Consider the following 27,965-nt stretch of genomic DNA (forward strand, 5'->3'; position numbering starts at 1 on the left):
TAACCTCCAGTGTGGCTATATTTAGACATGGGACCTCTAAGGAAGTAATTACAGTCATGAATCACTTAGTGATGAGGATACTTTTGAGAGATGCATTATTAGGTGATTTTGTTGTTGTGCAAACATCATTGAGTGTACTTACACAAAGCGAGATGGTTTAGCCTACTATACACCTAGGCTATAAGGTACTAATCTTAAGGGACCACCATTGTATATGCAGTCCGTTGTTAACCGAAACATTATGTGGCACCTGACTGTAAGGTTAAATGAAGTCATGAAGGTGAGGCTCTGATCCAATAGGTCTCATGTCCTTATAAAACATCAGAGAGCTAGCACTCTCCACCAACCCCCACTCCCTGTGTTCACCCACCAATAAAGACCATGTGAAGATAAAGACAAAAATGAGGAGGCCATCTACAAACCAGGAAGAGAGCCCTCACCAGAAACTAAGTCAGCCAGAACCTTGGTCGTGGACTTCTAACCTCCAGAGCTGTCAGAAAATAAATTTATGCTGTTTAAGTCACCTCATCTGTGGTATTTTCTAGGGCTGTCCTAGCAAACTAATACAGATTCCTTGGACTCAAGGATTTTCATGGGATTGCAGGTAAGCTATCAACCAGGATCATCCTAAGGCCTGAATAAAGAAGGATCAACTTCCAAGCTCATTCACATGGTGTTGGTAGGATTCAGTTCCTTGTGGGGTGTTGGACTGAGTGCCTTAGTTTTTTACTAGCTGTTTTGCCAGGAGGCCTCTCTCAGTTCCTTGGCACAGTGGCCTCTCCACAGGGAAGCTCACAATATGGCAGCTGGCTTCCATCAGAGGGAGGGAGAGGGAAAGAGAGAGGGAACGAGGCAGCAAGAAAATGAGAGGGAAAGAGAGGCTACCCAAGATAGAAGCCAGTCTTTTTCTTGCCCTAATCTCAGAAGTGACATCTCATCACCTTTCCAGTTAATTAGAAATGTCACTAAATCCAGCCCACACTAAAGGAGAGGAGATTATACAAGGGCCTGAATACTAGGACGTGGGGATTGTTGGGGGCCATCTTAGACATCTAGGACAATTTGAGCAACTTATAAAATAATACTAATGGATTAAAACTGATAGAATAAAAATACATGAGTCCACACTGATATAAACAAAATAACTGAATAAACAAATAACAACAGAGAAAGGACAGCTCTTCCTTACAGTAGAATTCCACTTAATAAATGCAGAAAGAAAACTAGAAAAAGAAAATTAACATTTGATAAACACCACAATAATAACTGCTGTAGGCAAGAATGGAATCTAAAATTAGTAGATCAAAGCATGATAAAAAATAAAGTATTCACATAGCTTCAAAGTTTCTCCCCACAAACTACTTATTAATTTAAAAAGAGATTTTTTTATCTTCACTGTGTAGAAATCTGACAAATATCAACTTAACAAAGCGATCAGACTTAAGCAGTAATAAGACTTATAAATGTCACATCCCTCTGGTATGATGCACTAACAAGAGCAAAATATCACTCTGTAATAGGCTTGCCAAAAATGCATAACCTTAATCTTATCAATCAGAAAACCCAAACTAAAGGATATTCTACAAAATAACTTTCCCATACTCTTGAAAAGTGTCAAGGTCATCAAAGACAAAGAAAGACTAAAGAATTGTCAGGGCCAGCCCGGTGGCGCAGCGGTTAAGTGTGCACGTTCCACTTCGGTGGCCCGGGGTTCACCAGTTTGGATCCCGGGTGCAGACATGGCACTGCTTGGCACGCCATGGTGTGGTAGGCGTCCCACATACAAAGTAGAGGAAGAAGGGCACAGATGTTCACGCAGGGCCAGTATTCCTCAGCAAAAAAGAGGAGGATTAGCAGCAGTTAGCTCAGGGCTAATCTTCCTCAAAAGAAGAAAAAAAAAAGAATTGTGTAGGATGGCAGGATGCTAAGGTGACAAGATAAGCAAATACAACATGGGACCCTAAATCAGATCCTGGACCAGAAAAAGGCCATTAGTTCGACAATTAGCAAAATTTGAGTAAAGTCTGTAAATTAGTTAATAGTGTTGTATACACGTTACTTTTCTGGATTAGATAATTGTATTACAGTTATGTAATATGCTAACATTAGGGGAAGCTGGGTGAAGGGTTTACAAGAACTCTGCGTATTGTTGTTATTTTATTTTAAACAGTGTTACAGACACAAAATTCACCCATTAGCAATCACTCCCTATTCATCCCCTGGCCCCTCCCCCCAGCCCTAGGCAACCACTAATCTACTTTCTGTCTCTGTAGAGTTGCCTATTCTGGACATTTCACATAAATTAATCATATAATATGTGGCCTCTTATGACTGGCTTCTTTTATTTAGCATGTTTTCAAGGTTTATTGATTGTTATATGTTGCATTGTGTCCCCCCAAAACTTGTTGAAGTCCTAACCCCCAGTACCTGTGAATGTGACTTTATTTGAAAATCGGGTCTTTGCAGATATCAAGTTAAGATGAGGCCATTAGGGTGGACCCTAATCCACTACGATTGCGTCCTTACAAAAAGGGGAAATTCGGACACAGAAATTGACACACAGAGAGAAGACAATGTCAAGACACAAGGAGAACACCAACTACAAGCCAAGGAATTCCTGAAGCTACCAGAAACTAGGAGAGAGATGTGGAAAGGATTCTCCCCCACAGCCCTCTGAAGGAACCAACCCCACCAATATCTTGATTTCTGACTTCTAACCTCCAAAACTGTGAGACAATAAATTTGTTAAGCCACCCAGTTTGTTGTACTTCATTACAGAAACCCCAGCAATCTAATACATCCATGTTGTAGCGTATATCGGTACTTTGTTCTTTTTATTGCCAAAAATATTCCATTTTGCAGATATATTACATTTTATCCATTAAACATTTGGGTTGTTTTGACCTTGTGGCTAGTCCAAATCATGGTGCTACAGACATTTGTGTACAAGTTTCTGTGTCAACATGCTTTCATTTCTCTTGGGTATATACTTAAGAAAGGAATTGCAAGGTCATAGAACTTTAACTTTTTAAGGAGCTGCCAAACTGTTTTCCAAAGTAGCTGCACCAAAGTGGGATCTCATCAAGATGGCGGCGTAAGCAGCCTCTGAACTCATCTCCTCCGACAAACACAACCAGGTTACAACTATTTTTGGAAAAATTACCCTGGATAGAAAACTGAAAACTGGATAAAAAGAACTCCCTCAACAAGGGACAGTCCTAAGGCAAAGAGCTGCACCATTTTACATTCCCACCAGTAAAGTGTGAAGGTTCCAAATTCTCCACATCCTCACCAACACTTGTTATGGGCTGTCCTTTTGATTATAGCTATCCTAGAGGGTGTAAAGTGGTATCACACTGTGGCTTTGATTTGCATTTCCCTAATGACTAACAATATTGAGCTTTATATTTTATGTGCTTATCGGCCATTTCTATATATTCTTTGAAGAAATTCCTACTCAAATCCTTTGCTCAGTTTTTAATTAGCTTGTCTTTTCTATTGAGTTTTAAGAGTTCTTTATATATTCTGGACCCTTATCAAATATATGATCTGCAAAAATTTTCTCCCCTTCTGTGGGTTGTCTTTTTGCTTTCCTGATGGTGCTGTTTGAAGTTTCAAAAACTTCCACATTTTTATTAAGTCCAATTTACCAATTTTTATCGTTTTTTTGAGGAAGATTAGCCCTGAGGTAACATCTACTGCCAATCCTCGTCTTTTTGCTGAGGAAGACTGGCCCTGAGCTAACATCTGTGCCCATCTTCCTCTACTTTACATGTGGGACACCTGCCACAGCATGGCTTGCCAAGCAGTGCCATGTCTGCACCCGGGACCCGAACCAGCAAACCCCCAGCCACTGAAGTGGAACATGCGAACTTAACCACTGCACCACCAGGCTGGCCGTATCAATTTTTAAATCTTTTATTATATTTGCAACACTTCTGTACATCTGAAATTACTTCAAAATAAAAAACTACATATAAAAGTTTATGTAATAAGTTTAGAAGACTATGCACTAAACTACCAAAAGAAGTAGAAATGGAACTTTTCATTTGCTATTCAACCCAATTCTGTTTCTTTTCTTTTTTTTCTGGATTATACAAGCGATGTAGATTCTCTGTGGAAATTTTGGAAATTAACATCATTAGTAAACTCACCATCCAGAGATAACCATCATTGTCATTGAGGTTTATATTCTTAGACAAATATATAACCATTTATAAAAATTTAGGGTCATCTGTTCTGAGGGAAGAGCCATGTAAACAATGCAAGGAGGGATAACTCATGGACTAACAGGAAATTGTGCTGCAAAGTAACACCAAAGAGAGGTGCTCAGCCAGGGGCATTCAGGGGGATGTTGCTTGAGCCAGTTTTGCAAGCTGAGTGATGGCTCTGCTTTAGGGAAAAGAAAGAGGGAACTTTCCACACAGAGGGCAGCCAAGAGTAAAGGAAAGTAGTGGGGGCAGTGATGGAAACTCTCGATAGTAAGCCCAAGCTAGACCATACCAGATTTTGATGTGCCTTAGATGACACTGGATGTAATCCTTGCAGGCCATGGGGCATCCTTGAAGAGTTTTTGGTCAAGGGGCTGGGGACCATAGAATTGTCTATAATACACTTTATATTCTGACTGAATACACACATATAGGTGATTGTATGTTGGTCAGAGACAGCCCCAGATTACACCTTTGGGCCTAGAGTAATTATATTGCACCCCCTTTGCCTCTCAAAAATGTCTCATTGTGGGGGATAAATGTTATCATCTACACACATACACACAATGGAACTTTCACCATTCTTCCCTCTACTATGTGAGATGCACTAATATTTTGTATTCTGTATTATTTCATTTTTTAAATGTTGGCTGCAACCCATTAAACTGATTTCATGACACTAATTGTTCCTAATCCACAGTTCGAAAAATTCTGACCTAGATGCCTGCCAGGTCTTGGGAAAATGGAAAGGAGAGAGAAAATCAGGTTTGGATATGCAGCGGAAGGCCGTGGTTCTCAACCCTGGCAGTGCCATCAAAATCACCTGAAATATTACTGAAAATGCACATCTCCAGGCCCGCTGCATTTAAAGATTTGTCATGTGTATTTCTACGGAAAGAGCTGTAACATATTTGACACATAACACGTAAAAGGGCACGAATACTTACAGACTTAAGTTCAGAGCAGAGCTGAGAACCACTACTTTCAGGAGTGACAGCCTGGTAGGGAGCCCAGGAGGCGGGGACCGAGAGCACGGCCGCCGGCACCTCTTAAGTGCTCGGCGAGTCGCTATTATACCAGCGAGCGCCCCTCTCTCCGCCGGCCTCCCCAGGCCCTCGCTGACCCGGGGGCAGGGCCGCAGCCGGCAGACAGGCGACACGGCCGCTCCCCCTCGCCAGGCTCACTCTGCTTGCCGGCGCCGGGACGCGCCAAACGCGGGGCGCCGGCCCCACAGTGCCCCGCGGCGCGCACGCGCAGGCAGCCGTTCCCAGCTTGCAGCGCAGCGCCGCGGCCGAGCCGGCAGCGGGCCGCCCCTGGCAGCCCGGGGCCGGGCCGCCCCCGTCCCCAGCAGCGGGGGTAGGATGGCGCTCAAGCGGATCCAGAAGGTAAGGGGCCCTCTCGCTCTCAGGCTTCTTGCGAGACCGAAGCGTCGGGGTCTGAAGCCTTGATTCGCGGGCGTGGGCGCCACAGCGCCCAAGCGAACAGCTGCCGAGGTGCACGGAGCACGGTCACACCTGCCAGGAAGGGAGGCGGAACGGCCACCGGCGCGGCCTTAAAAGGGCACGGCGCGGCGCGTGGGGCGGGGCCAGCGTTACGTGTGGCGGTGGGGCGGGACTGGAGGGGCGGGGCCGGCGTTACGTGGGGATTGCGTCATGCTGGCAGGTGAGCCAGTGGGCCGGTAGGCCTTGCGGGGGCGGCGGGACGTTTTTCCCGTTGCGCTTGCGGCGACCTTGGGACTCGGGATGCCTTCGTTGCCTGCCCTGGGCCACGAGATGGCGCCAGTTGCCTGAGGAAGGAGGGCTTGCTCTTGTGGAAGTGTCTGGAGGGTTGAGCGAAGGAGTTGTGGTTGGAGCTGGGTCCTAAGGAATGAGTTGAAACTCTGCAGATGGAGAAGAGGGACAAGGGCGTTCCCTGCCACAGAGAGACCGCGTGACTCGGCTTGGGGCCCGGGGAGGATGACCGGAGCAGGATGCTGGAGCAGGGGATGGGAGTGGGTTAATGGGCCTGGGTCTTAGGGGCAGTGCTGGGGTAACTGTTTTTTTATCCTGTAGGTAACTGGGAGTCTTTATAGGGGGTTTATATATTGTCAAACTAAAAAGCAAATTCCTCTGTTGTTTTATCCTCAAAACGAGTTTATACCAGAACACCCAAAAGAAATGCAATTCAGGATGTACATGCTATGGCGAGCCATAGGCAAATCCGGAAAACAAAGGAGAGCTGCTTTTATAGAGAAAAAGGACGAGAGGGGGGGCTGTTCAAAATGAAAGTTCATTGCAGGAAGGTAAGAGTTCAGGGCAGCAATGGCTTCTCATTGGCTGAGTTTGTCATTTCTCATTGGCTGGGCTGTTGCCAGGCAGAGAGAGAAATCTCCCTCAGTAGTAAGGTAGTTTTACTTCTTATCCAAGATGGAAGCAGGTCTCTTCCTGTTTGGTGTATAATGGGATGTGAGATTTCCCTCTACAAGGCTTCCCAACTCCAATTTAGTTAAGGTTTTTTAAATTAATTTCCACAATATTAACTAGAATTTGGAAAATGCACACAGTAGAAGAAAGAAAACATATTCCCAATTCTGCCACCTTACCATTTGTTGACATTCTAGCGTATCTACTACCAGGCTTTTTCCTTACTTTAAAAAAAATAATCATACTGTGTTTTGTATCCCACTTTTCCACATAGGATTAAAAGTGAGCATTTTCCATGTTGTGAAACAGTATTCATAATCATAATTTTTAACATTAACTTTCCATAAGAACATGACCAATAACTTATTTAATCATTATCTGTAGGGAGTAAACACATGGACATGGGTGTCAAGGGACCTAGGGTAGAGAATGAGGTCACCTATGGTAGGACTGGAGGCAAGGCGCTTACTCATTTCCAGCCTCTGTGTCCTACATGTTTACAGAGTTGTTTTGAGACTTAGATGATACATGTTTAACACGTACTTGGTATATATCAGGCACTCAATATGAGTTAACTGCCATTGATACTCTAAATTCTTCATAAAAGTGCTGTGATGAGCATCATTGCTCAGTAAGCTTAGGTTTGATTACCAGAGATGGAATTACAGGATCTCCAAGGGTATGACTCATTTTTTATAATTAGCCCTCCAAAAAGGATGTGTTTTGGCAAATTATTCTCTGAAGGGGTTATCTGTCATCCTAGGACTTTGAACTAGTGAATCACATGCTCCGATCTGTGTTATAAAAATATCCTTCTGGTAGTGGTGTGGCCCAGAGTAGAGCAGAGACTGGAGGAGAGGCAGAGTAGAGGCTATTGTGAAAGTACAACAAAGGCTTTGCCAAAGTTAATGACGGTAGAATGGATCCCAAGGCAAGGGCACTACTTGAGTGACCTGGCAGAAGTAGAATTGAGAGGACTTAAAGAAGAGTTTGTAGTGAAAGTGAGAGAGGGAGGTACACAAGATGGATAACTGGGCGGATGGTGGTGTCATTGCCTAAGATGAGGAATCAGAAGTTTTGAGGACAGGGAGCAGGGTGGAGGAGATAAGGAGTGTAGGTTTGAACCTACCTGTTTGAACACTAGGCTGATAAGATTTCTAAAAGGCAGAACTAGGAGAAACAAGTTTGACCAGGAGAACGAGATGGCAACCATAGATATAAGCTAATTGAAGTCGTAAGGCCAGGGAGAACTTGCCTTGATTGGAATCAATAAAGGAAGAAACCAGAGCTGGCTTCCTGAGTATGTGACCCATATTGTCTCCATGTGCCCTTGGTTTAATGCTGTGCAGTTACTGTCTTGAAATTCTTAATAATTGTTGAAAAAGAGACCCTGCATTTTCATTTTGCATGAGGGCCCTGCAAATTATGTAACAAGTCCTGGGAGAAACAACGCAACTATGGGAAATACTAACTTGAAAAGTGTGTCCAGAGCACGGTAGTGAGAAGACACCGCTAGGGCAAGTTAGGAAGCCTTGGCTGGAAGTGACAGAGGCCCAGCTGCCCTGGCTACAGAGTTGGAGGTCCACAAGACTTTGGGAGAGACTTTGGGGCTCCTGCTCAGTTTCCCTAAGATTCTCTAGACTGAGCTGCTCTGGGCCCCACAGTCCGCTGGACATCCCCTAGGAAGAAAGAGACGCTGGCTTCCAGAAGTTCTCAGAAAGGCCAGCAAATCTTTTTCTTAACTTTGCCTCCTTGCTATGAGTTGTCACATGCTCATTCTTGAGCCACTGAATGCCAAGGCTACTCTTAGAATGTCTGGCTACTCTTAGACCTGGAGCTGAGGGTGAGTGTGTGTCTCCCGGGGGACCGGAACTGAACAGGAGCTCTGCAGGAAGGAGGAAGGCGAGTGGGTCCAGCAGTCTAAGGCCCGGGTCAGGACAGTGGCTTTGTGCTAGCTTCCCCCTTAGCTCCCAACCCACAGCCCTTGCCAACCAACTTCATCCCTTTTTTAAAAACTGTCTCCAAAGAGTTCAATATTTGTAGATGAACTTTCACTTTATTGATAAAATATTACCTTCAGTTAAACAAGAATGCTCATTTAAAAGATCTGAATATGTGTCAATGTAACCTTTCTAAATGTCTTCAATATGGACAGGGATTTATGTGGCAGCATTACGTTTATACTGTATTAATGGCAATTAATTTTTGCGTTCTAAAGCAATACATGTTCTTTAAAGAAAATTTGGAAAATATCCCAAGATGCAGTTTCTTTTAGAAAGTCATCTATAGCCCTGTGAGATCATTGTGGTTAATTTAACATTTTGATAGATTTCATTCCAGTCTATTTGCTGTGTGTGTGTTTCTGATTGTCGTAGTCACATGGTACATCAAATTTTACATTCTGCCTTTTTCCCATCTTTTTTCCTTAAGATTGTATCATAACATTTTCTCTTGTTACTCCATAGTCTTTAGAAACCATAATTTCCTTTTTTTTGTTTTTAAAGATTTTGTTTTCCTTTTTCTCCCCAAAGGCCCCTGGTACATAGTTGTGTATTTTCAGTCGTGGGTCCTTCTAGTTGTGGCATGTGGGATGCCGCCTCAGCATGGCCTGATGAGTGGTGCCATGTCCGCGCCCAGAATCCGAACCCATGAAACCCTGGGCCGCCGAAGCAGAGCGCGAGAACTTAACCACTCAGCCACGGAGCCGGCCCCATAGAAACTATAATTTTCAATGATTGCATAATGCTTGATTTAGTTTTTCAAAACAAGTTTAGTTAACGTGTTCTGATTATAAATGGTAATTGTTCTGTAGAGAGATCTCGGAAAATCAGAAAAGTATAAATAATACTGTATTTTATCTGCTCTAAGATGAACATTTTTTCACATCTCTGAAATTGGGATGCTTCTTAAAATCACTGTCAGCCAGGCAGCAGTTGTGACTTAGTTGTCACCATTTGTTTGCATGAACCAGATGATGGCAGTGCATACTGATGTAAGTGTATTGTTGGTGTGTTGACTTTAATTGCTTTGAAAATGTCTTCAAAAAGATACTGTGATTTAGCACTGAAAAGAAAAGCTTTTGTGAACACAGGCACAGAAACAAAACAGTGGGAAGTCAACTTTATATTCATGGAACAAATATTTATTGTTAGAGCAAAGACTGCAATTCCCTCTTTCCCTGCCAAGCCAGCCAGTGCTCCGTAGACCCCAGAAAGGAAGGTGCCATCGACCCTCAAGTCAGTGAGGCTGGGTCACCTTTACCTGCTGAGGTTTGTGCAAAGAGATTGTGTATCATGGACTTTGCAGAATGGGTATCAATGGCTTGGAAGAAAACTCCCGAAACAATAGTGGAAGTCTCTTTAAGAATCACCACATCACCACTGCCTGGAAAGCACACAGGATGATTGTGAGGACGTCCATGACCCAGGGCTGGCATTGGACTCTAAATGGGAAGAAACAATTTCTTTCACTTGAATTTCTTTTTTTTTTTTGTATGCATAAGTGATACTTGATTAAAAAAAAACAAAATGAAACCTATGTCCAAGTAAGCTTAAAAGAGTTCTTTCAATAAAAATAATTTAAAAATAAAAGTTTTAAGTGTAAAGAAAACATTCGGTCTTAATTTAATTGCCAGTGTGTTTTCTTTCTTAGTTGTACATAAAATAAAATCGTGACTGACAACTGGTGCCATCTTGCATTCGATGAAACGAGGCAACAGAGCTGAGCGTGTCCAGTGGTTTGCTTAGCTGCTCTCCTCTGTAACACACAAGACTTTTCTCTTTCCTTTTCTGAGGGAAAATAATTATTACACAATTTTAACATGCATATTCCTTTACAACTAATAAAATAGTTTATTTATGTACTTATTGAATAGGTAATAAATCCCAATAGTTCAAAACTCAAAAGGTACAGAAAGGTCAACAGGGAAAAGTCTCCCTTCTGCATCCTCAGCCATCCAGCTCCTCTCCCCGGGGTCAACCGGTGTTAGGAGGTTCTTCAGTATTCTTCCAGGACTAGACAGCTTCCACGCAGTCCTCATCCCTCTTTTTACGACACTGATGAAAGCATCCTCTATGCACTGCCTCATTGATTCTTTACTGGGTGCACTGGTGTACATTATACACATTACAAAATTTATAGCCTTACAGTAGTGCTGGCCAACTGGCAGGCAACTGTTATCATTACAACTTAACAGATAATTATACTGAGGCCCAAAGAGATCAAAGTGACATTCTCAGTGACGGAGCTGAGACTCAGGTCTGCTGGCCCCTATTAGGTAAGCAGAGGAATGCAATATAGGAGTGAACTGTTTTCTCTCAAATCACACTATTCTTCCTTCAAATGCCAGTTAGCAGTTAAAACTCCTTGGTGCTGGTTGGAATCTATCAACAGAGACCCACTTCTGGTCGTTGAGGAATCGTTAAATCTTAGTAACCATTCACCACACCCCTAAAGAGGGACATGCATTCTAGGGACGGGAACAGCCTGTGCAAACGTGTGGAGGTGTGGAGAAATCTGGTGAGCTAGGGGCAATTGGCCTGTACTGCCAGCTTTTCCTGCCCCAACCGTTCATAAAGTCTCTCTAGGATTTGCCTTTAACAGTCCTGTCAAAGAGCTCATTCGTTCAAGCAGCATCGCAGAGGGTATAAACAATCCCCTACAGGTGGTGGTGAAAGTAGGTGCTGAGGGCACAGCACAGAGATGAGCAGGACTGTTCTGCTCAAGTTTCTGTAGCCATATGGCATTTCTGAGCATGTCCTCGGGTCCCCTTGCATGACCTTAGTTGTTCCCCAAGTTCATTTCTACTGTGACGACTAGCAATGCTGCTTACAGAGTGCTTACCAAGTGCAACCATTTAGATACATCAGATACTGAGAACTGACCAGTGCTGTTTAACCTTCTGAGAGAAAGCGTGGCCTTGATTTGTAGCACTTGCTGACTTCTGCAATGTCAATACTCCCACCACGGCCAATTATATTTGAGGGGAAATGGATGGCCAGAGAGGCAGTGGTTACTAGAATGATCAGCATGCCCAGACATAAAGTGGGATGAGGAGGAACTCTGTGGATGAGCTCAGTTTCAGGTTTTGTTCAGGTAAGGTGGAATGTCATCAGCCAGGGTTGAACTTCATGCATGTACAGCAGACCTTGGAGTTTGCCATCCCTTGAGGAGTTTCCCTGCCACCCAATGGACCATTACTTGTGCTTCCTTCCTTCCCTTTAGAACCTTTCTGGAAACCCCAAGAAATTTACCCAGATATGGAACCTGGGGAGGATGGGGAATATTAGGAAACATGCAAGCTAGAGTTTGAGAGTCACTGCCCAAAGGCTTGGGCCTTGAGGCTCGTGCTGGGCCAGGATACCTTTTGGGGGTTGTGGCCAGAAGTTGGTGTCCCATAAAGGGAATCCAGTTATGGTGAATTTCCTGTTCCCCTGTTGGTACATCGGGTAGCATTGCTAGGCTTACTCGCATGTCCTTAGTCTCGGCTAGAGCTCTAGGGCTTGCCACGCACCCAGGAGAGGTAGAGTAAGTGAAATACGGGAGCCCTGCCCTTGATTGAGCCCCTCCTCTTGGCTGAAAGTTTCCATGTATTAACTCAGGAGCCCAGAGCTAAAACCCTGCCCCTGCCCTTCTCCGCCTGAGTTGGGGAAAGGCTAGGCTTGAGTGTAAGGCGAACGCACTGGAGACTCCTCTCCCTGCCCTCTTCCAGCTTTGTGACCTTGAGGAAGTAACTTAACTCTTTACATTTCAACTTCCTGACTTGTAAAATGGGAATGGTAATGCCTACTTCTCAGAGATCTTTGCAGCCTTGAGCAGACCCTCAGGTCACTCATTTTCATTGGCCAGGCCAACCCCCCCCCCCCCCCCCCACCACCACCAGAGCCTAGGAGCCCTTCCCACCAGGAGAATGCACTTCTGGCCCAGAGGTGTGGGCTAGAGCAGCAGCCCCAAGGCACACACCAGCTGAGCTCGCTGTCTTTTTTGTTCTAGGAATTAACCGACTTGCAGAGGGATCCCCCTGCCCAGTGCTCCGCAGGACCTGTGGGAGATGATTGTAAGTAGTTTTCAGTGCTCCAGATCAAATTTATCAGCCCGGCAGTCTTTTAAGGTTTTTTGTTGTTTTCCCTTCGTTTGCTCGTGAAGTGCTTTCTCATTAGAAACATTGAGACCGTCACCTGGCTAGTTAAGATACTGCCAGAAACCACCACCTCCCTCCGCTGGGGCACGAGATAGCTATCTTGTCCCGAGGTACACTGGCTTCTGGAAAGTGCCTCTGACCAACTAAAACTTGGGTGTTTGTGTAAAAACGGTCATGAAGCTAGTCGTGGAGGACCTGCTGCTGCTGTATTTGAGGGTGGAGCTGGAAGGTTGGTGAGGGGCAGGGGGCCTCCTCCTTGCCTCTGCCAAGGGGAGGGGACAGTTCCTGTTCTTTTCTCCCCCTTCAGCACTTCCCTAAGGGAGACTGAAGAAGCAGCACTGGCCAGGCCAGAGGCCAAGTGGTCCAGCCCATGGCTTCCCCAAATCCATACTCTGCTCCACACCTCACCTCCACTCTCTGAGATTCTTAGGCTCTGGGACACTCATCCTTTCCTGGAGGCTGCAGTAGCTGCAGCTGTAGGAAAAATAGGTGGGGAAGGGAGAGGCTGTGTGTCAAAGAGGGTGGTGCCCTCTAAGGACAGCAAAGAATTAAAAACAGGGACTCAAACAGAACTTGTATGCCAGTTCTGTCATTGCACCATTATTTACGGTTACCCAAAGGTGCCCAAGTGCCCATGAACAGATGAATGAAGCAAAGTGTGGTATGTACATCCAATAGTGTATTATTTAGCCATAAAAAGAAATGAAGTTCTGACATAAGCTACAACACGGATGAACCTTGAGAACAGGATGCTAAGTGAAATAAGCCAGAAACAAAAGGACAAATGTTGTATGATTCCGTTTATATGAAATAGCTGGACTAGGCAAATTCATAGAGACAGAAAGCAGAGTAGAGGCTCATGGAAGCTGAAGGGAGGTAAAAATGGGGAATTATTTCATGGTACAGGATTCCTGTCTGGAGTGAAGAAAAAGAAACTTTGTCTATATGATGGTGGCGGTTGCACAACAGTGCGAATGCGTTTAATGCCACTGAATTGTACACTTAAAAATGGCTAAAATGACATATTTTATGTTACATGTTTTTTTCACTTTCGTTATTGTTAAAATACACATAGCATAGTTTACCATCTTAACCATCTTTAATGTCCAGTTCAGTGCATTAAACATAATCACCTTATTGTGCAGCCATCACCACCATCCATGCCCGCAACTTTTCATCTTGTAAACTGAAACTCTGTAGCATTAAATGCTAACTCTCCATTGTGTTACATATTTTGCTACAATAAAAAAGAGAGAAATTTCACAAAGTTGGAAGAAAAGAGGAGGTGGTGTCCCCTGCATGTGTGCGTATACATCCTGTGGGCTGAGGCTTAGAGCTAGGGTGAGCTGGGGTGGGGGGCAGGCGGAGCTGCTGAGCAGAGAGGCTCCACAGGTGTTATGTGAGAGTTGAATGAGCAAGGGTAGCTTTAGTTCCACTGTTTTCTGGCCCTGCTTGTCACCCGATCTGTGGCATCCTTCCGAGGACCCCAGGTCTCCATGGCATACGTTCCCCTCTTACCTGTCACTTAAGATCCCATCAAATTAGGGTTACTGGTAAGATTGAATTGGTTCTAATTTAGCCTTAGCTTTCTAAAGGCTCCCTCAATGCTTGCTCTGCACCACGCACACTCTCCCTTCACCATGGCCCTGTGCTGGGAGGCAGCTGTCATTCTTGGAGAGGCTAGCTAGCATCAAGGCCGCCCTCATACTCAGTACCTCAGTGGATGGGGTTTGTACAGTCTTGGACACTAGCTAACCTTTTGGGGCCATTCCATGCCTGCCCTGTGGGCAAATAGCTCCTTTCCAGCATCGCTCTGCAGTTTCCTTCCTCTTCCTCTCTCTTTTGGGGACTTTTCTTCTGCCTGTGCCCCCAAGCCCTCCTTAGCCCCCAGCAGCCCTCAGGGGTTAAAGTGAATGGGACCAGACGGTCCCAAACTCCTCACCAGAAGGAGCCTCTTTTATTAGCTATCCCTCCCCATGGACTGTTATTTAATAAGGAGTTCCATTCCATATTATTATTAGGCAAAGGTAGATCTGTTAACCACAGCTAATAGTTAGCATGAGTTGGAATAAAAACATCAAAAGCAAAAGAAGTGACGCTTCCATCGACTCAGGCAGCCATCTCACAGATGAAGGTGTTGTCTTCAGTCACATTTCTTTGAAATATTGAGAAAGGTCATGTGCCGTCTTGACTGCCTTTAGACATGTAGAGGTTTGGGGAACCTCGCCTTTAATCCCCGCACTCACCTTCCTCACGCCTCAGCAATTTCCTGTCCTGCTGTCAGGGGTAGAGTCTGTGGGTATTTGAAGGAGTGGCAGGAAACCCAGGACAGGACCAGGTGTGGAACTTTGGGCTAATTCCACCCCATGATGGATCATAAGACAAAATCCATAGAGAACAACGGACCCCTCACATGGTCTCAGAAGCCACTCCAGTGGGTGGGCAGGCACTTCCCACAGAGACTAAATGGCCCTGGGAGCCTCGGAGGTGAGTCACTGGCCCTCCAATGACTGGGCCAGCCTTGCTGAGAGGACAGGAGCTTTCGTAGGGATGGGTAGAGTGGTAAATGTAGCCTGAGACGCCAGGGAGGGTCCCAGGCATGATGTGCGGCCAGAGAAGGCTCTGACCCACCAGTGAGGGAGCCCAGCCTGACTGCCAAAGGTGGGGGGACCTGGAAGGGAAGAATAGAGGGGCTTGTCTAGGCCCATCCCCGGGTCCCCAGGGCACAGGGCCCTGCCTTGGGACTATGTGGAAAAGGACACAGATGGAAGGTGGCCCCACTGAGGCCAGAAGTGAGGGCAGTATTGTGCGGACGATACCCTCTGACCTGAGCAGCTCCCTTTTGGTGGAGTAGACATGTTTGTTGGGAAGTGTCTCACATTCCCATCTCTCTTTTGTCTTGCAGTGTTCCACTGGCAGGCCACCATCATGGGCCCGGTAGGTAGTCGCTGCTGCGTGCACCACCCCAGCTTCGCTTCCTGCACTTTACGCTTTTGTGCGTGCACTAATCTGCCTTCTGTGTCTTGTCCTTCTAGAATGACAGTCCTTACCAAGGAGGCGTTTTCTTCCTGACCATCCACTTTCCTACAGATTACCCTTTCAAGCCCCCAAAGGTGAGGACAGGGACAGCGTGTAATGAGGGGCCTTTTCAATTCACTGCTGCACATGGGGCTTCTCCCACCTCCAGGGTTACAGCCTCTCAGGACTTTAAACTCTGGACTTTCACCATCGATCCCTGTTGTGGTGAGGGCCTCCCTACAGAAACCACACTTTCAGCAGTGCTCCTCTTGTTGCGGCTGAGTCTGGCCAGGTCTCGGGCTGCAGTCCCCTTCTCTGCGGTCCCTTTCAGTCTAGGACAGGGGTTCTCAGCCCCTGTCCCAGTGACATCAGGCAATGTCCTGGGATATTTTGGGTTGTTAAAACCTGAGGTGGGGGTGGGGAGGGGATTGCTACTAGTTCCAGGAGGCTGCTCAACACCCTACAGTGCACAGGACAACCTTGAATGTCAGTAGGTGGAGACACCCTGGTCTAGGGCCCTGGCTAGTCACCACCCTTCCCACGCACTCAGTCTCCTGTATCAAGTTACTAGAGTACTGGGCCTTCCTTTGCCTTCACACACACCCCAGCCCATCAGTGGGGCCTCAAGGGAGGACAGTGCCACCAATAGGAGGGGGAAGCCTGAGGGGAGCTACTCCACCCTGCCTCACTCACCTGGGCACCACACAGCCCTGCCCAGGGGAGTCCTGCCTCAAGAGGCTCATAGTCCTATCAGGGAGACTTTTGATATGAGAGCTGGCCGGTGCTGAGGAGAAGCACAGAGATGGAGGTGGGACAGGATGATGAGAGTGGGCGGCAGCAGGAGCCAGGGGGCTGGGGTGGATCTTCCTGAGCATGGGGGGATCACAAGCCTGTGTGCAGGGGTGGAGAGAAGGCCAGAGGGGTGGCCTGAGGACTTGTGTGGGCATTGACTTCTCTGCTGCAGCAAGGAGCAGAGGCTAAGTGGGGCCAAGGCTGGGGTCATGGGGACAGGACAGGTGGCATGAAGGTGGGAGAAGAGGCAAATTCTGGGGTGTTCAAAGGTGGAGCTGACAGGACGGGCTGCAGGTCAGATGTAGTCATCCAGCAGTGTGTATGTGATTCACCTTATTTTTAACATCTTTTATTTTTCTGATTGCAAAACTGGTATAAATGGATTTTTTTTTTTTTGACAAAGATTAGCCCCGAGCTAACTGCTGCCAATCCTCTTCTTTTCACTGAGGAAGACTGGCCCCAAGCTAACATCCGTACCTATCTTCCTCTACTTTATATGTGGGATGCCTACCACAGCATGGCGTGCCAAGTAGTGCCATGTCCGTACCCGGGATCCGAACCGGTGAACCCCGGGCCGCCGAAGCGGAATGTGCACACTTAACCGCTGCACCACAGGGCCGGCCCCTAAATGGATTATTTTTAAATTAGAACATTGGAGAACTAACTAATGTACAGATAGGAATCAGTCTCCTATAAACCTACATGGAGAAGACCACAGCTAACAGCCCGGTATACATTCCTCCAGGTTTTTTCTGCATATGCCAATACATATTTTTCTTTTCTTTTTTTAAAATAAAAATATCAATTGTGGTCGTGAACGAGAAAACTGAGGCTTTGAGGGGCACGTCATTTCCTGGAAATGGCACAGCTCATAGAGGAGGGGGACACTTGAACCCAGATGTGTCAGCTTATTTTTTAAAAACATTTTATTTTGAATTAATCTTAGAGAAAAGCTGCGGAAATAGTACAGAGTTTCCATGTGTGTCTCATCCAGCTTTTCCTGAAGTCAACATCTTATGTTACTATAGTACAATTATCAAAACCAGGAAATCACTGTTGGCCACAATGCTCTGAACCAAACTGACGACCTTATTCAAATTTTACCAGTTTCCACTAATGATCTAGGACCCTGCGTGGATTTATTGCCATATCTAGTTCATCTTCACAATCTGTAACAGTGCCTCAATTTCCCCGGTCTTTTATGACCTTGGTGCTTTTGAGGAGTGTTGATTAATTATGTTGTCAAATGTCACTCATTTGGGGTTTGTGTGATGTTTTCTCAGGATTGGACTGAGGTGGTGCATTTTGGCAAGACGTGTCAGGGCCCCATATCTCAGCCCGTGATGTGTCTCACTACCCTGAGGTTGGCCTTGATGGCTCCGTTTGAGTCAGACCCTCAGCCCTGTGTGTACATTGTATCTGAGCCTGTGTGAAGAAGCCTCTCTGGGCTCTCAGCCACAGCTCTGCCCAGGCATTGCCACCAGAGGCCACCCAATGCCTCAGTATTTTAAATCACAGGGAAATGTGGTCAGGATTCTGGAGACCTTGCCAGCTTTTAGCAGAGGAGAATGGAGTGTGCTGGGCGGGGAGGGACAGATACTAAAATAACTCTGCCAGATTCCAGGGGGTTTGGTTGAAAAGGCGTGCTTCATGGTCACTAATCCACCCCTCCCTCCCCTTTCCCTGTTGGGAGCTGCAGTGTCTTATAAAGTAGTAATTTTCCAGCTTATCTCCTTGTTAGCATGTGAGCAGCTGAGGATCTTTCTTAAAATAAACAGATAGGGTGTAGTCCTGTATATCTGTTGGGCATTTTCAGGATCCCTAATTGCCCAAGGGCAAAGCAAACACAGTGGCTATTATTACAAGAGGAAGAAGTAAGCTCTGAGAGTTAGGACCACTTTAACAAGGAGGGATGTGAGCTGAAAGGTGAGAGTAATGCTCTACAATTGAAGAAAGTCTCTGTCTTTTTAAAATCTCCTTCCACGGGAGAACAAGATAAAGTAGATTGATGTTTTGGCAGGAATTTTCTGACTCTAAAGGGGGAATCTAGCAACATTGCGTGATCTTCTTTATAGGAGATGTTGAAGAATAAGGCAGATACTTAACTGTCTGAGACGCTTTGGAAGTTTGACCCTTCCTGGGACAAATCATTTGGTACTAGATGACAAACCTCACATGTACACAGTCTTCCTCTCCCCATATTCTAAAGTAAGTGCTTTTCTTAAAAAACAACACTATTTTATAAACTATTTTAGGCATGCAAAATACTGTAGATAATAACAGGATGGACACCCACGCATCCACCATCCAGCCTAAGAATTCCATTATTCAAGACTTCCAAGTCCTTGTCACTGCCCCTCTTACTGCTCCTCAGAGCGCACTGCTTTGGGAGACATGCTGTCAGTCCCCCATGTTCAGAACAAGAACCCAGCAGGGAATGGTCAGGGGTCTTCTCTCGGGGTGGCCCCTCCTCTATCCCTTTAGGGTTCAGGATTGGGGGCCAGCTCACCCAGGACTGTGCAGGGCCAGGTACGGCCCAGCAGCAGTCACTTCTGCCTTAGTTGGTTCATATTCCAGACAGACACTGTCTAGGACGTCCCTGTGGTCTGCCTGACTTAAGGTCCCTCGTCTCTGCAGGTTGCTTTCACGACCAAAATTTATCACCCCAACATCAACAGCAACGGCAGCATCTGCCTCGACATCCTGCGGTCCCAGTGGTCTCCAGCACTGACAGTATCAAAAGGTAGCCGCATGTGGCTCTGACATGCTTCACGTGCCCTGCCTCGTGCCTGCCCGCTCACACAGCAGCGTTTCTACCCCATGTTCCTGGGAGGAAACGGAGGCTCAGAGAGAGCAGGCAGCTCCCCACGGCCCACGGTCACAGCTGTAGGGGAGGAATCCAGGTGATGTTCCATGGATCAGTGCTCCAGCCAGACTGTCGCATGGGTGCAAGAAGGAAATATTGATCCTGTTTATACTTTTTATCTAGAAATAAGAAAGGCGAATATCACATTACCTTCTCTGTTCCTTCATTTATTCGTTCATCCAACATGGATTATGATTCAGCCCTGAAGGAGAGAGATACAGGGTCTGTCCCCCTGGAGAAATCCTCCCTCCCCAGAGCAGTGTGTTTGTTGAGCACTGGTCTTTGGATGAGGCTGAAGAAACCAGTCCAAACTGGGTTTTATTTATGCAGATATTCCTTCTGAACTAAGATGGGCTGAACGTGGCTGTGTGTGCACTGAGACCTGAATGTAGACGGTGTGAGCGTCCTGTCAGTGGGTTGAGTGGGATGGCGAAAAAATGAACCAAGAGAAACAGAGTCGCAGAGCCCAAGAAATAAGAGAGGAGCGTGAGGCAATGGAGGCAGCAGAGCTTCAGGCAGCTGAGAGGGGCCGTGAGGCACCCGGGCAGCTGGTGGGAGGAGACTTTTGAAGACTCTGCATCCAGCGGGAAAGCTGCACTCACCACCCACCCCCCTGACCCCCAGATGGTGGTGCAAATCCCTGTGGTGGCAGAGCGAGCTCCAAAACTCAGGCATTTGAGAGACAGCCCAATGTCTTGCGAGGTGACTCCATACCCAGGAGCCTCCTCCTCTCTGAGCTGAACCCTCACCCCACTGCCCCGGAAGTACTAGGAGGAAGGGCCATGACAGTCTACCAGCTTCATGTGCCTTTGGCTGTAGGGGGCAGGACACTTCCCAAGCCTGAAGGAGGGCCAGCAAATCAGAGTGGCAGGGCGTAGGCCCTGAAGTGTGGAAGGAAGCAGGGCACGCACAGGTGGAGCCCACCAGCCCTCCCATGACATGACCTCTGAGCTCAGAAGAGCAGGCAAGTAGAATATCTTTAAAAGGGTAAACCGCCCCTCCCACCTGTAGCTTACCTGTGGGGGACTGTGGTCAGGACTTGAATGGACTCACTTAAGTGAGGATGACACTTGTTTGCGGTCATACGGTGGGTCCAGGGCAAAGCCAGGAATGACAGTACCTTTCTGCCTGGGACCCTAAGAATCTTGGCAGCACAGTTCCCTCCGCTCCTCACTGCAGCGCTGGTGGGGTGAGGGTCCTCAGGTCCAGAGCGTGCCGGGAGGGCTCAGGGCGGGACAGTGCACATTTGCTTGGCAGTCAGACCTGGTTCAAAATCTTGTTTTTTCCAATATGCTGGGTGTTCCAAGTGACCTTGGACAAGTTACCTGAATGCTCCAGTTCCCATTTCCTTATTAGTAAACAGTGCCTGTGGGACCAGACAGCAAAGGGGGGTTGTTTAGAGCTGAAGACAGCAACGCCTCATTGAGCAGAGCAGGGAGTGAGGGCCAGCACCACGGGAGGGCATGCCCTGGAGCAGATGCTTCTGAGACTGGATTGCACAAGGATAAAATGGCCATTCAGCCAATGGCTGGCAAAGCAAACACTCTCATGACTATTGGGGTGTCAAGCAGAAGAATTTTGAGGGGGCGTTGAAGGGAAGACAATGGGTCTGTCAATACAGAGCTTGAGTTGGGGGCTCACTGGACCTGGGGCGACCTGAGCTTCATGGCTGAGCTGACCTCCTTTTCTTTTCTTCCCAGTTCTCTTATCCATCTGTTCCCTGCTCTGCGACCCCAACCCTGACGACCCTCTGGTGCCAGAGATAGCCCACACCTACAAGGCCGACAGAGAAAAGTACGTGTCCTCTTTGGGTTGCCTCAGGCCTTGGCTGCCCCAGGTACCTCCTTGCGGTACCCACCCTGAGCTGGTGCTTCCAGGCTAACCAGGTTCCCTCAGACAGCTTCCTGCTATGCCAAGCCCATGCAATGCGTGAGCCCTCGGCTTGGACTCCTGGCTCTCTCACTAACATTTCCTTTGACTCTGAGGAGGGAGAAAGAGAGAAAAGCTGTTCACCGTCCTGGATAGCTCATCAACTGCTACTACTGAACCCTAAGATATCATTGCCAAGCCTGCCCTTGAGGCCAACAAGGTCAGTCGTCAACCAAGAATGGACTCAGAAGGATCTCACAACAAGAAAATTCTGGATTAAATTATAAGGTTTATGGCATAAGACAAGGGGGTGTCTGATCAGATACATTCAGGATGAGGCCAGGGCCAGTCGAGGTGGGAAACACTGCCATGGTCAGTTTACCGACCGGGGCTCAGAAGTCAGCCATGTGTTGCTGTTTTACCGACAGACTCTCACTGTCAGCTCTCTGTTTAAACACCGATTACCAGCCCAGAATTGTAGAATTCTGCCCCATTTGACTAGGCATGAATTGTGCACTGTAGCATGGGGGGAATGTCAATGGCTAGTGAAGCAGGTACAGGGAATGACTCACCTTCACTGTCGATAATGCCTGAGCATTGACAGCATGGTGAGAAAGGGTAGGAGAGGCAGGGGCCCAGGCATCAGGGGCAGTGGCCTTATGAGGTGCACTGGATCTGTGTATGGTGTGGGGTGGGGGTAGGGGGTAATTGCTGGCTCTTTTAAAGAACATCTCCAGTGACTCTTTTAGTTTGTTACTTCTCTTCTGTCCAAAGAGATTACAATAGAATGTGGTTTTTCCAATTTATATTTTTCTTGAAACCTTTATAGGTCTCATTATTTCCCTCACTGAGTTTTCCTGAATGACAAAGTGATTTTTAATTGGCTAGGTTTTAAACTGCATTTATTTTAACACTTGTTATAAGATATTTTAGACATGCCCAAAGTGATTTTTTTCATTGCCTCCTCCAACTACAAATCTCTCTTACTTAGAGTCTCATGGCATCAGATCTTATTACAATAATGAGGATAAATGTGCACACTTACATAGCCCTATATGGGTGCCAGGTCTGCTTCATGGCTGCTGAGGGTGGCACTGACTCACACTCCAGTGGCCAGGCTCCAAAGCCTGGATCTTGGAGTCCACGTGCTGGACAGCCTGGGACTATTCCAAGCTGACTTCTGTATCTCTTCCTGATCCTCATGCATCCATGTTGTAGGACAGGAGAGAGGAAGGGAGGAGGCTTGTGGCATTATTAAATCTTCCACAGCAGATAGTTATGGAGAACCATCAGGACTCACCAAGCTAGGGGTTTATGGCCACAAATGACATATTCTTGCTCCAGGCAGTCTTTATTGTACTCATTCATCAGTCCGAGATGTTTGATAAGAAGCAGCAGCATCTCCTGTGCATTAGTTCTGTTCTCTACTCTGCATTGAGAGGAAGTGACCATTCTGAGTAAGGGTGTCACCCACTTCTGCTTTTTTCTTCCAGGTACAACAGACTAGCAAGAGAATGGACACAGAAATATGCTATGTAAGTGCCTCAGAGGTTTTAATGGGAGACACTGTCCAAGTGAAGCTAGCCAGGCAAAGAGGGCCTCTCCTGACACTGAAGCTGTTGGCCGAGCCACTCACAGATCGTCATCTCTTCTGCAAACAAATGTTGGTCACCCACTTTCTCCAACTGCAGCCTGTTGGTACCACTGTCAGCCATCATGGCTTTGACAACGTCACATTTTGACGCCAAATCAATAGCCACTGTTAGGATTTGCGGCCTTCCTGGCTACACTGGAATCAGTCCCTCTGCCCCAAATCACTGCTCGTCTCTTGTGGGGACAGTGTCCTGTACGCCTCCCCTGCTCAGCCTCACTCAGAGTGACACTGCTTGCCATGGTGCCACATGAGAGCCTCGGCCTGACCCCTCACCATGTGCTCTTTGCTTCTAGAACTCAGTGCCATCCTGGAGCCCAAGGCAGAGTGGGCAGGCTTCCCTCACATCCCATCTGCGGCAAACTGTGTCCCAAGGAGTCCCAGCTTATCCCAGGAGGCTCCTGGGAATTGGCAACAGTGTCACTGGGAAGTGGAGCCCTCGCCCTGCAGCTCCCACCGGTCTTCCTCTGCAGTGTCACACGCTGGCATTCTCCCCTCACACGCAGAAGCACCAAATAGAATGTCAAGATATAAAGCCCATATCTCCCCATGAGAGATGCATTTTTAGAAGCAAGAGCAAAATTATGAAACCTGGAGAGATTTGAGTTATGGTTTTCTATGTGAAGTTTTTCACCACCCCGACCTTCTCCCAGTCAGAGCCTACACTACGTCCAAGTGCAAGCCGTTCACAGACCAGAACACGGAGAGGGAGAGACTTTTAAATGTAAATAAAAATGTAATTCACTCGTAACCCTAAATGATAACTGACATTTAAGTCTACATTTTTTTTCTAAGCAGAACAGAAGATACGGAAACTTTTAACAGGTCCTTCAGAGCCTTGAATTAGCTAGCCTGTTGGGTAACTGGCCTCCTCTCAAGTTTCTGATGTAACACATTTGAAGGGTCGCCCCTAGAGTTCAGAGCTTTGAGATTAGGTTAGCTAGGAGAAGGGCAGGAAAGGGGTTATTCTAATTTAACTTCCAAAGAGGGAGGAAAATTGAGGAGCTTCAAAGCTCTCAAGTCCAATTTGGCCTGGTCTTTTCTAAGTGGCTTACAAAGCTGGTCTCCCCCGACCCAGGACAGCCGTGGAAGTAATTCATGGGTAAGTAGGAGCAGGGGGGTGGAGAAGCAGTAAAATTCTGCAACCAAATGGCCAGATGCAGCCGTTGCAGGGCTGTGGAGTTTGAAAGGAAGCCTACAGACTTTGTCCCTGGGGATCAGCAAAAGGTGACCATGGGAGGTTGATGTGCTCCAGAAACTCCCAAGTTGGAGCACGACTTCACTGCTGACGCGTTCCAGCGAGAATGCTGGGATTGGTCACGCCACTGCTTCCTCAGCAAAGCAGGCAGCAGTTGGAGCCTGGTCTGCTTTTCCTTTATGGGGGTCCCCATTGGGATCCTCTTACCATGAGGCTACTTTTTGGGTTCCATGGGCCCTGTTCCCTGCCTCTCACCCTGGTAAGGATTGCCTTTTTAACTTTTGCCTCTTTGCTACCCCTTTGGTCTTTGCTTAAACAAAATGATAAATTTTAACAGATGAGGAGAATGCCATTATTGCAGTATTCCCTGGGAAGGCTACCAACATACAGCTCTGCCACTTCTGGCAGTGGTCACGGTGCACCTTGGAGCCAAGAACACAAAGCATGGAAAGATGGGGTGGATTCACATTTCAAAGACAAGTCAGAGGCTCAGAGAGGAAAGATCCAGGCCCAAGCTGGTGTTGAGACGGTGGGTGCCATACTTGGCCTTTCCAGAGTAATAGCTTATGACTCCCCAGAAGCTGATGAATTTTCTCACTCCAGTCAAAATTTCCCCGTGCCTGCTCCTCTGTTGGAGATGCATAGTAGGGAAAGTAATATCAGCCCTTTGGGATGCCCTGTGTAAGTTATCATTCACCCTTTGTAAGCCTATGTTGTGCTCTGTACCTGCCAGACCCCTTGGAGAGGCCACCACAGTGGTGCTCCACAGGCCTGTCCCCAGCAAATCTAGACTCTCAGCCTGGGAAACTCATCTGTTTGTTATGCCTTCTAGGACTCAGGTCAGCTTGAAGAACAGGCTTCTTAGGTTGAAAATCTTATTTTAAGATGCACTGTGGTACAGGTGGCCCCGGTGTAACCCACATGAGCAGATGTCATGTTTCCACGGCGAGTCCCAGGTCAGCAACTGGATAGCAGATCCAAAAAAGCCAGTGCAGGGTGATATGTTTTTCTCTGTGGACCAAAGAGATCAGAGAGATGCATGATCTTAAGCAACTGATCCACCATGAGCAAATGACTGTTTACTGAGGCTGGAAGTGCCTGGGTTTGATGGATGGTGCTGAGATCTTGATCCTTTGTCAGGCTCCAGGAACACCTAGGAGTTTCAAGAATATGGCAAAGGGTCAAAGTCTCCAGACAAGGGATTAAAATGCCAGAACACAATGTCCAACAGGCCTGGCAGCTCACAGCTGAGCCGTAAGTCAGTGCCGTGGGATTCCACACCACCTCACTGCAGATGCTCAAGGATGGGCAGGTTTATGTTCCCGAAATTCAGGAGAAAGTCTCCTTAAGTGCCAGAGAGGTACTTGTGGACTGTTCTGCAGAATCCTGGCCTAACATCTGTCCCTGGTACCCAAAGTGGGGCAGAGAAGGAGCATCAAGATCAGCATGGGCCACTTGTCTCTCCTGTGCCTCCATTCCTCCTGCCAGCTCTTCTTGCTGTGATGCACACTTCCTCTCCAGCAGTGCTGGGTAAGGGCTAGACCTGGATTAGATCTAGCCATGAATGCTGGTCCTCTGAGAAATGGAGGACATGGCTGCCAGCACCCCCAAGACAGCAGCCTGGTGCCCTGTGGGCATGGGCAGCAGGCCCTCCCTTCCGGAGCACTTTCCCCCTCACCTGTCCATTGGCCAGAGGAGGGAGGACCTATTGTTCTCCCTGGCCAGTCTGTTGGCCTCATTGTCCCCACCACCCAGGTTTCTGCCTGTTGACAGAGAGATTTTATTAATAACAAAACCAAAAAGCTATAGAGAATCTGCAAAACCCCCCATCAGACCAGATAGCAGCTTCTTGATTTTCCCAAAAAATGTCTCCTTCCTTCTCCATCCCCCACCCACTTCTCCCAGGCCCCCACTCCCCCCACCCCTCTTCAGACAGGCCCACCGGCTGGGCTCCACTTTAGGAGGAAATGACAGACCTGCCTCTCGGAGCCTGCCTCTCACCCCTGCTGCCTGCCCACCCTCCCCACTGTCTCACCCCCGCCCACCACAACAGCTCAAGGGGCTGGCCATGGTCTCCCAGCCTTTACTGCTGGCCAGTCATCCTAATCCCTTTCTAATGACGTTCAATGGCTTCATCCAAGCATTGATCGAGCACTTACCACATGCAAGGTATGGAGGGGAGGGGAGGGAAGAATTATAAAAAGAAAGCATGAAATGGCTGCCTTCTGGGAGCCCACTGGGGAGACCCCAGGTGGAGAAGGCCTCAGGAAGAAGGGAGGACTCAGGTTGGACTGGGAGGAGGGCCCTGCAGGCAGAGGGAGCGCTGCAGTGAAGGCTGGGCTTGGAACAAGCACAGCACGTTCTAGGAGCTGGCTCAGCACCCGAGGATTTCCCAAACCAAAGCCCTGTTACCTTCCAGGAGCCATGGCGTGGGGGCACCTTCCCAGAGCATTGTTGAGGGTGGAGGGGTGGCAGAACGAATACAAATTTTCATATTAAGTAGATGGCAGAATAAATAAGCTGGTGCATGAGACCATCTCACACTCTAGATCCCCAGGAAACAAGCACTGTTATTGGACCAGGGACCTTTTAGTGGCACAGACACAGGCACAAAGCTGCCTCTACCCTTCCATCCTTGTGAAGAAAGGAAAGAAGTCCTGTTAGGCCTGGGCCTCCCTTGCCTCAGAGTGTGTTCTCAGGAGCAATAATGGCCTGTCCAGGGCCCAAGAGGGCCAGCGGTGCTCAAGGGGCAAAATGATCCACCAGCTCCAGAAACAAGGATGGGGCTGGAAGCATAGGCTGGACTGTGGTCAAGGCGAGGAATATAAGGCTGGCCACCCCTGTGGGGGAAGCTGGTCCTTTCCTCATTCGGTGTCAATGCCTAGCAATGCACGCTTGGGAGGCCTTCACCCTGAAACAGGAGGGACTGAGAACCTGTCAACATCTTTGGGTGAAAATGTCAGCAAAGTTCTAGTGAAACTGCAAAATCCCATCACCTGTGTCTTCTTTTCCCTTTGAGGCTTTCGGGGTTTCTGCCGGCTGCTTGCTCTGCCCCACCCCCCACCCCAGCAGGGAGCTTGGCTGATGCATGCGTGTCTCTAGGTCTTCTGGGTTGACGCTTCATGTAAGACCTGAGAAGCCAGAGACCCTCACAATAGCTATGTGAGCAGCAAGCACGCCCGGTCTGTGGTCTTTGTAAATGGTTAAGGTGGCAGGTAGAACACTACTCCTCCTGAAGGATGCTTTGCTCTTCCTGTGAGCCCCCTCGTACTGACTTGTGGCTGCCCCTCAGGGCCAAGCCTTATGATGAGCAGTCATAAGGCCACTCTCCTCCTGAGGGCCTGAGTCCCAAACCAGGGTCAGGACTGCAGCCCTCCCACGTCCTTGCCATTGACTGCTTACTCTCTGTTCAAATCCCAACAGGGACTCAGATAGGAAGGTTTTTTTTTTTAATCTCTCAAGATGTAAAGTATTTGTTTACTAGATTCCACTTACCATGCAGCATAAACAAGTTTTCTTTTTAGGGCAGGCAAAGCAATGATTCCACTTCTCTAACTCCGTAGTAATGTGTCCACGCATGGCTGGGGCAGAGAGATGTAATCCTGGTAGTTTTTAAGACAATCATTTTCTTGCTAATTGACATTTCTGTTGATGAAGACCTGAATAAACAGCTATTCTTTCTTACTGATTGCTATGGTCTGAATGATTGTGTCCCCTCAAATTCCAATGTTGACATCTTAACCCCCAAGGTGATGATATTAGGAGGTGGGGCCTTTGGGAGATAATTAGGTCATGAGGGTGGAGCCTTCATGAATGGCA

The 27,965-nt window shown here is 47.4% G+C and overlaps 2 protein-coding genes across 4 annotated transcripts in view; one reads left to right on the forward strand and one right to left on the reverse strand.

Annotated features, from left to right (window-relative positions):
- Positions 1–5,357, reverse strand: part of URGCP (upregulator of cell proliferation) — an 82,256-nt gene extending 76,899 nt beyond the window's left edge. Inside the window, exon 1 of one of the 2 annotated variants that reach the window (XM_046669679.1) lies at positions 5,159–5,357. The gene's annotated coding sequence lies outside the window, so the exon portion shown is untranslated. The remainder of the gene's footprint in view (positions 1–5,158) is intronic. The other variant, XM_046669680.1, reaches the window with a different exon arrangement.
- A 15-nt stretch (positions 5,358–5,372) lies between these two features.
- UBE2D4 (ubiquitin conjugating enzyme E2 D4 (putative)) lies at positions 5,373–27,830 on the forward strand. 2 transcript variants are annotated; one of them, XM_046669682.1, is made up of 8 exons: positions 5,373–5,596; positions 12,605–12,668; positions 15,658–15,689; positions 15,788–15,865; positions 19,200–19,305; positions 21,129–21,222; positions 22,791–22,832; positions 23,245–27,830. In XM_046669682.1, the coding sequence occupies exons 1-8, from the start codon at positions 5,573–5,575 to the stop codon at positions 23,465–23,467; spliced, it is 663 nt and encodes a 220-aa protein (XP_046525638.1). In that variant the 5' UTR covers positions 5,373–5,572; the 3' UTR covers positions 23,468–27,830. The 2 variants fall into 2 exon arrangements, with proteins under 2 accessions (XP_046525638.1, XP_046525639.1); XM_046669683.1 differs by lacking the exon at positions 5,373–5,596 and adding an exon at positions 12,281–12,390.
- Positions 27,831–27,965: the final 135 nt, after the last annotated feature.

Source organism: Equus quagga, chromosome 8, assembly GCF_021613505.1.
Source record: "Equus quagga isolate Etosha38 chromosome 8, UCLA_HA_Equagga_1.0, whole genome shotgun sequence".
NCBI classification, from domain to species: domain Eukaryota; kingdom Metazoa; phylum Chordata; class Mammalia; order Perissodactyla; family Equidae; genus Equus; species Equus quagga.

Bases quoted from the DNA above. Each gene is read 5' to 3' on its own strand.
- UBE2D4 (XM_046669682.1), top strand. From the start codon at position 5,573: ATGGCGCTCAAGCGGATCCAGAAG. The intron at 15,866-19,199 runs GTGAGGACAGGG...TCGTCTCTGCAG, and splicing joins ACCCTTTCAAGCCCCCAAAG to GTTGCTTTCACGACCAAAAT. The intron at 21,223-22,790 runs GTACGTGTCCTC...TTTTTCTTCCAG, and splicing joins TACAAGGCCGACAGAGAAAA to GTACAACAGACTAGCAAGAG.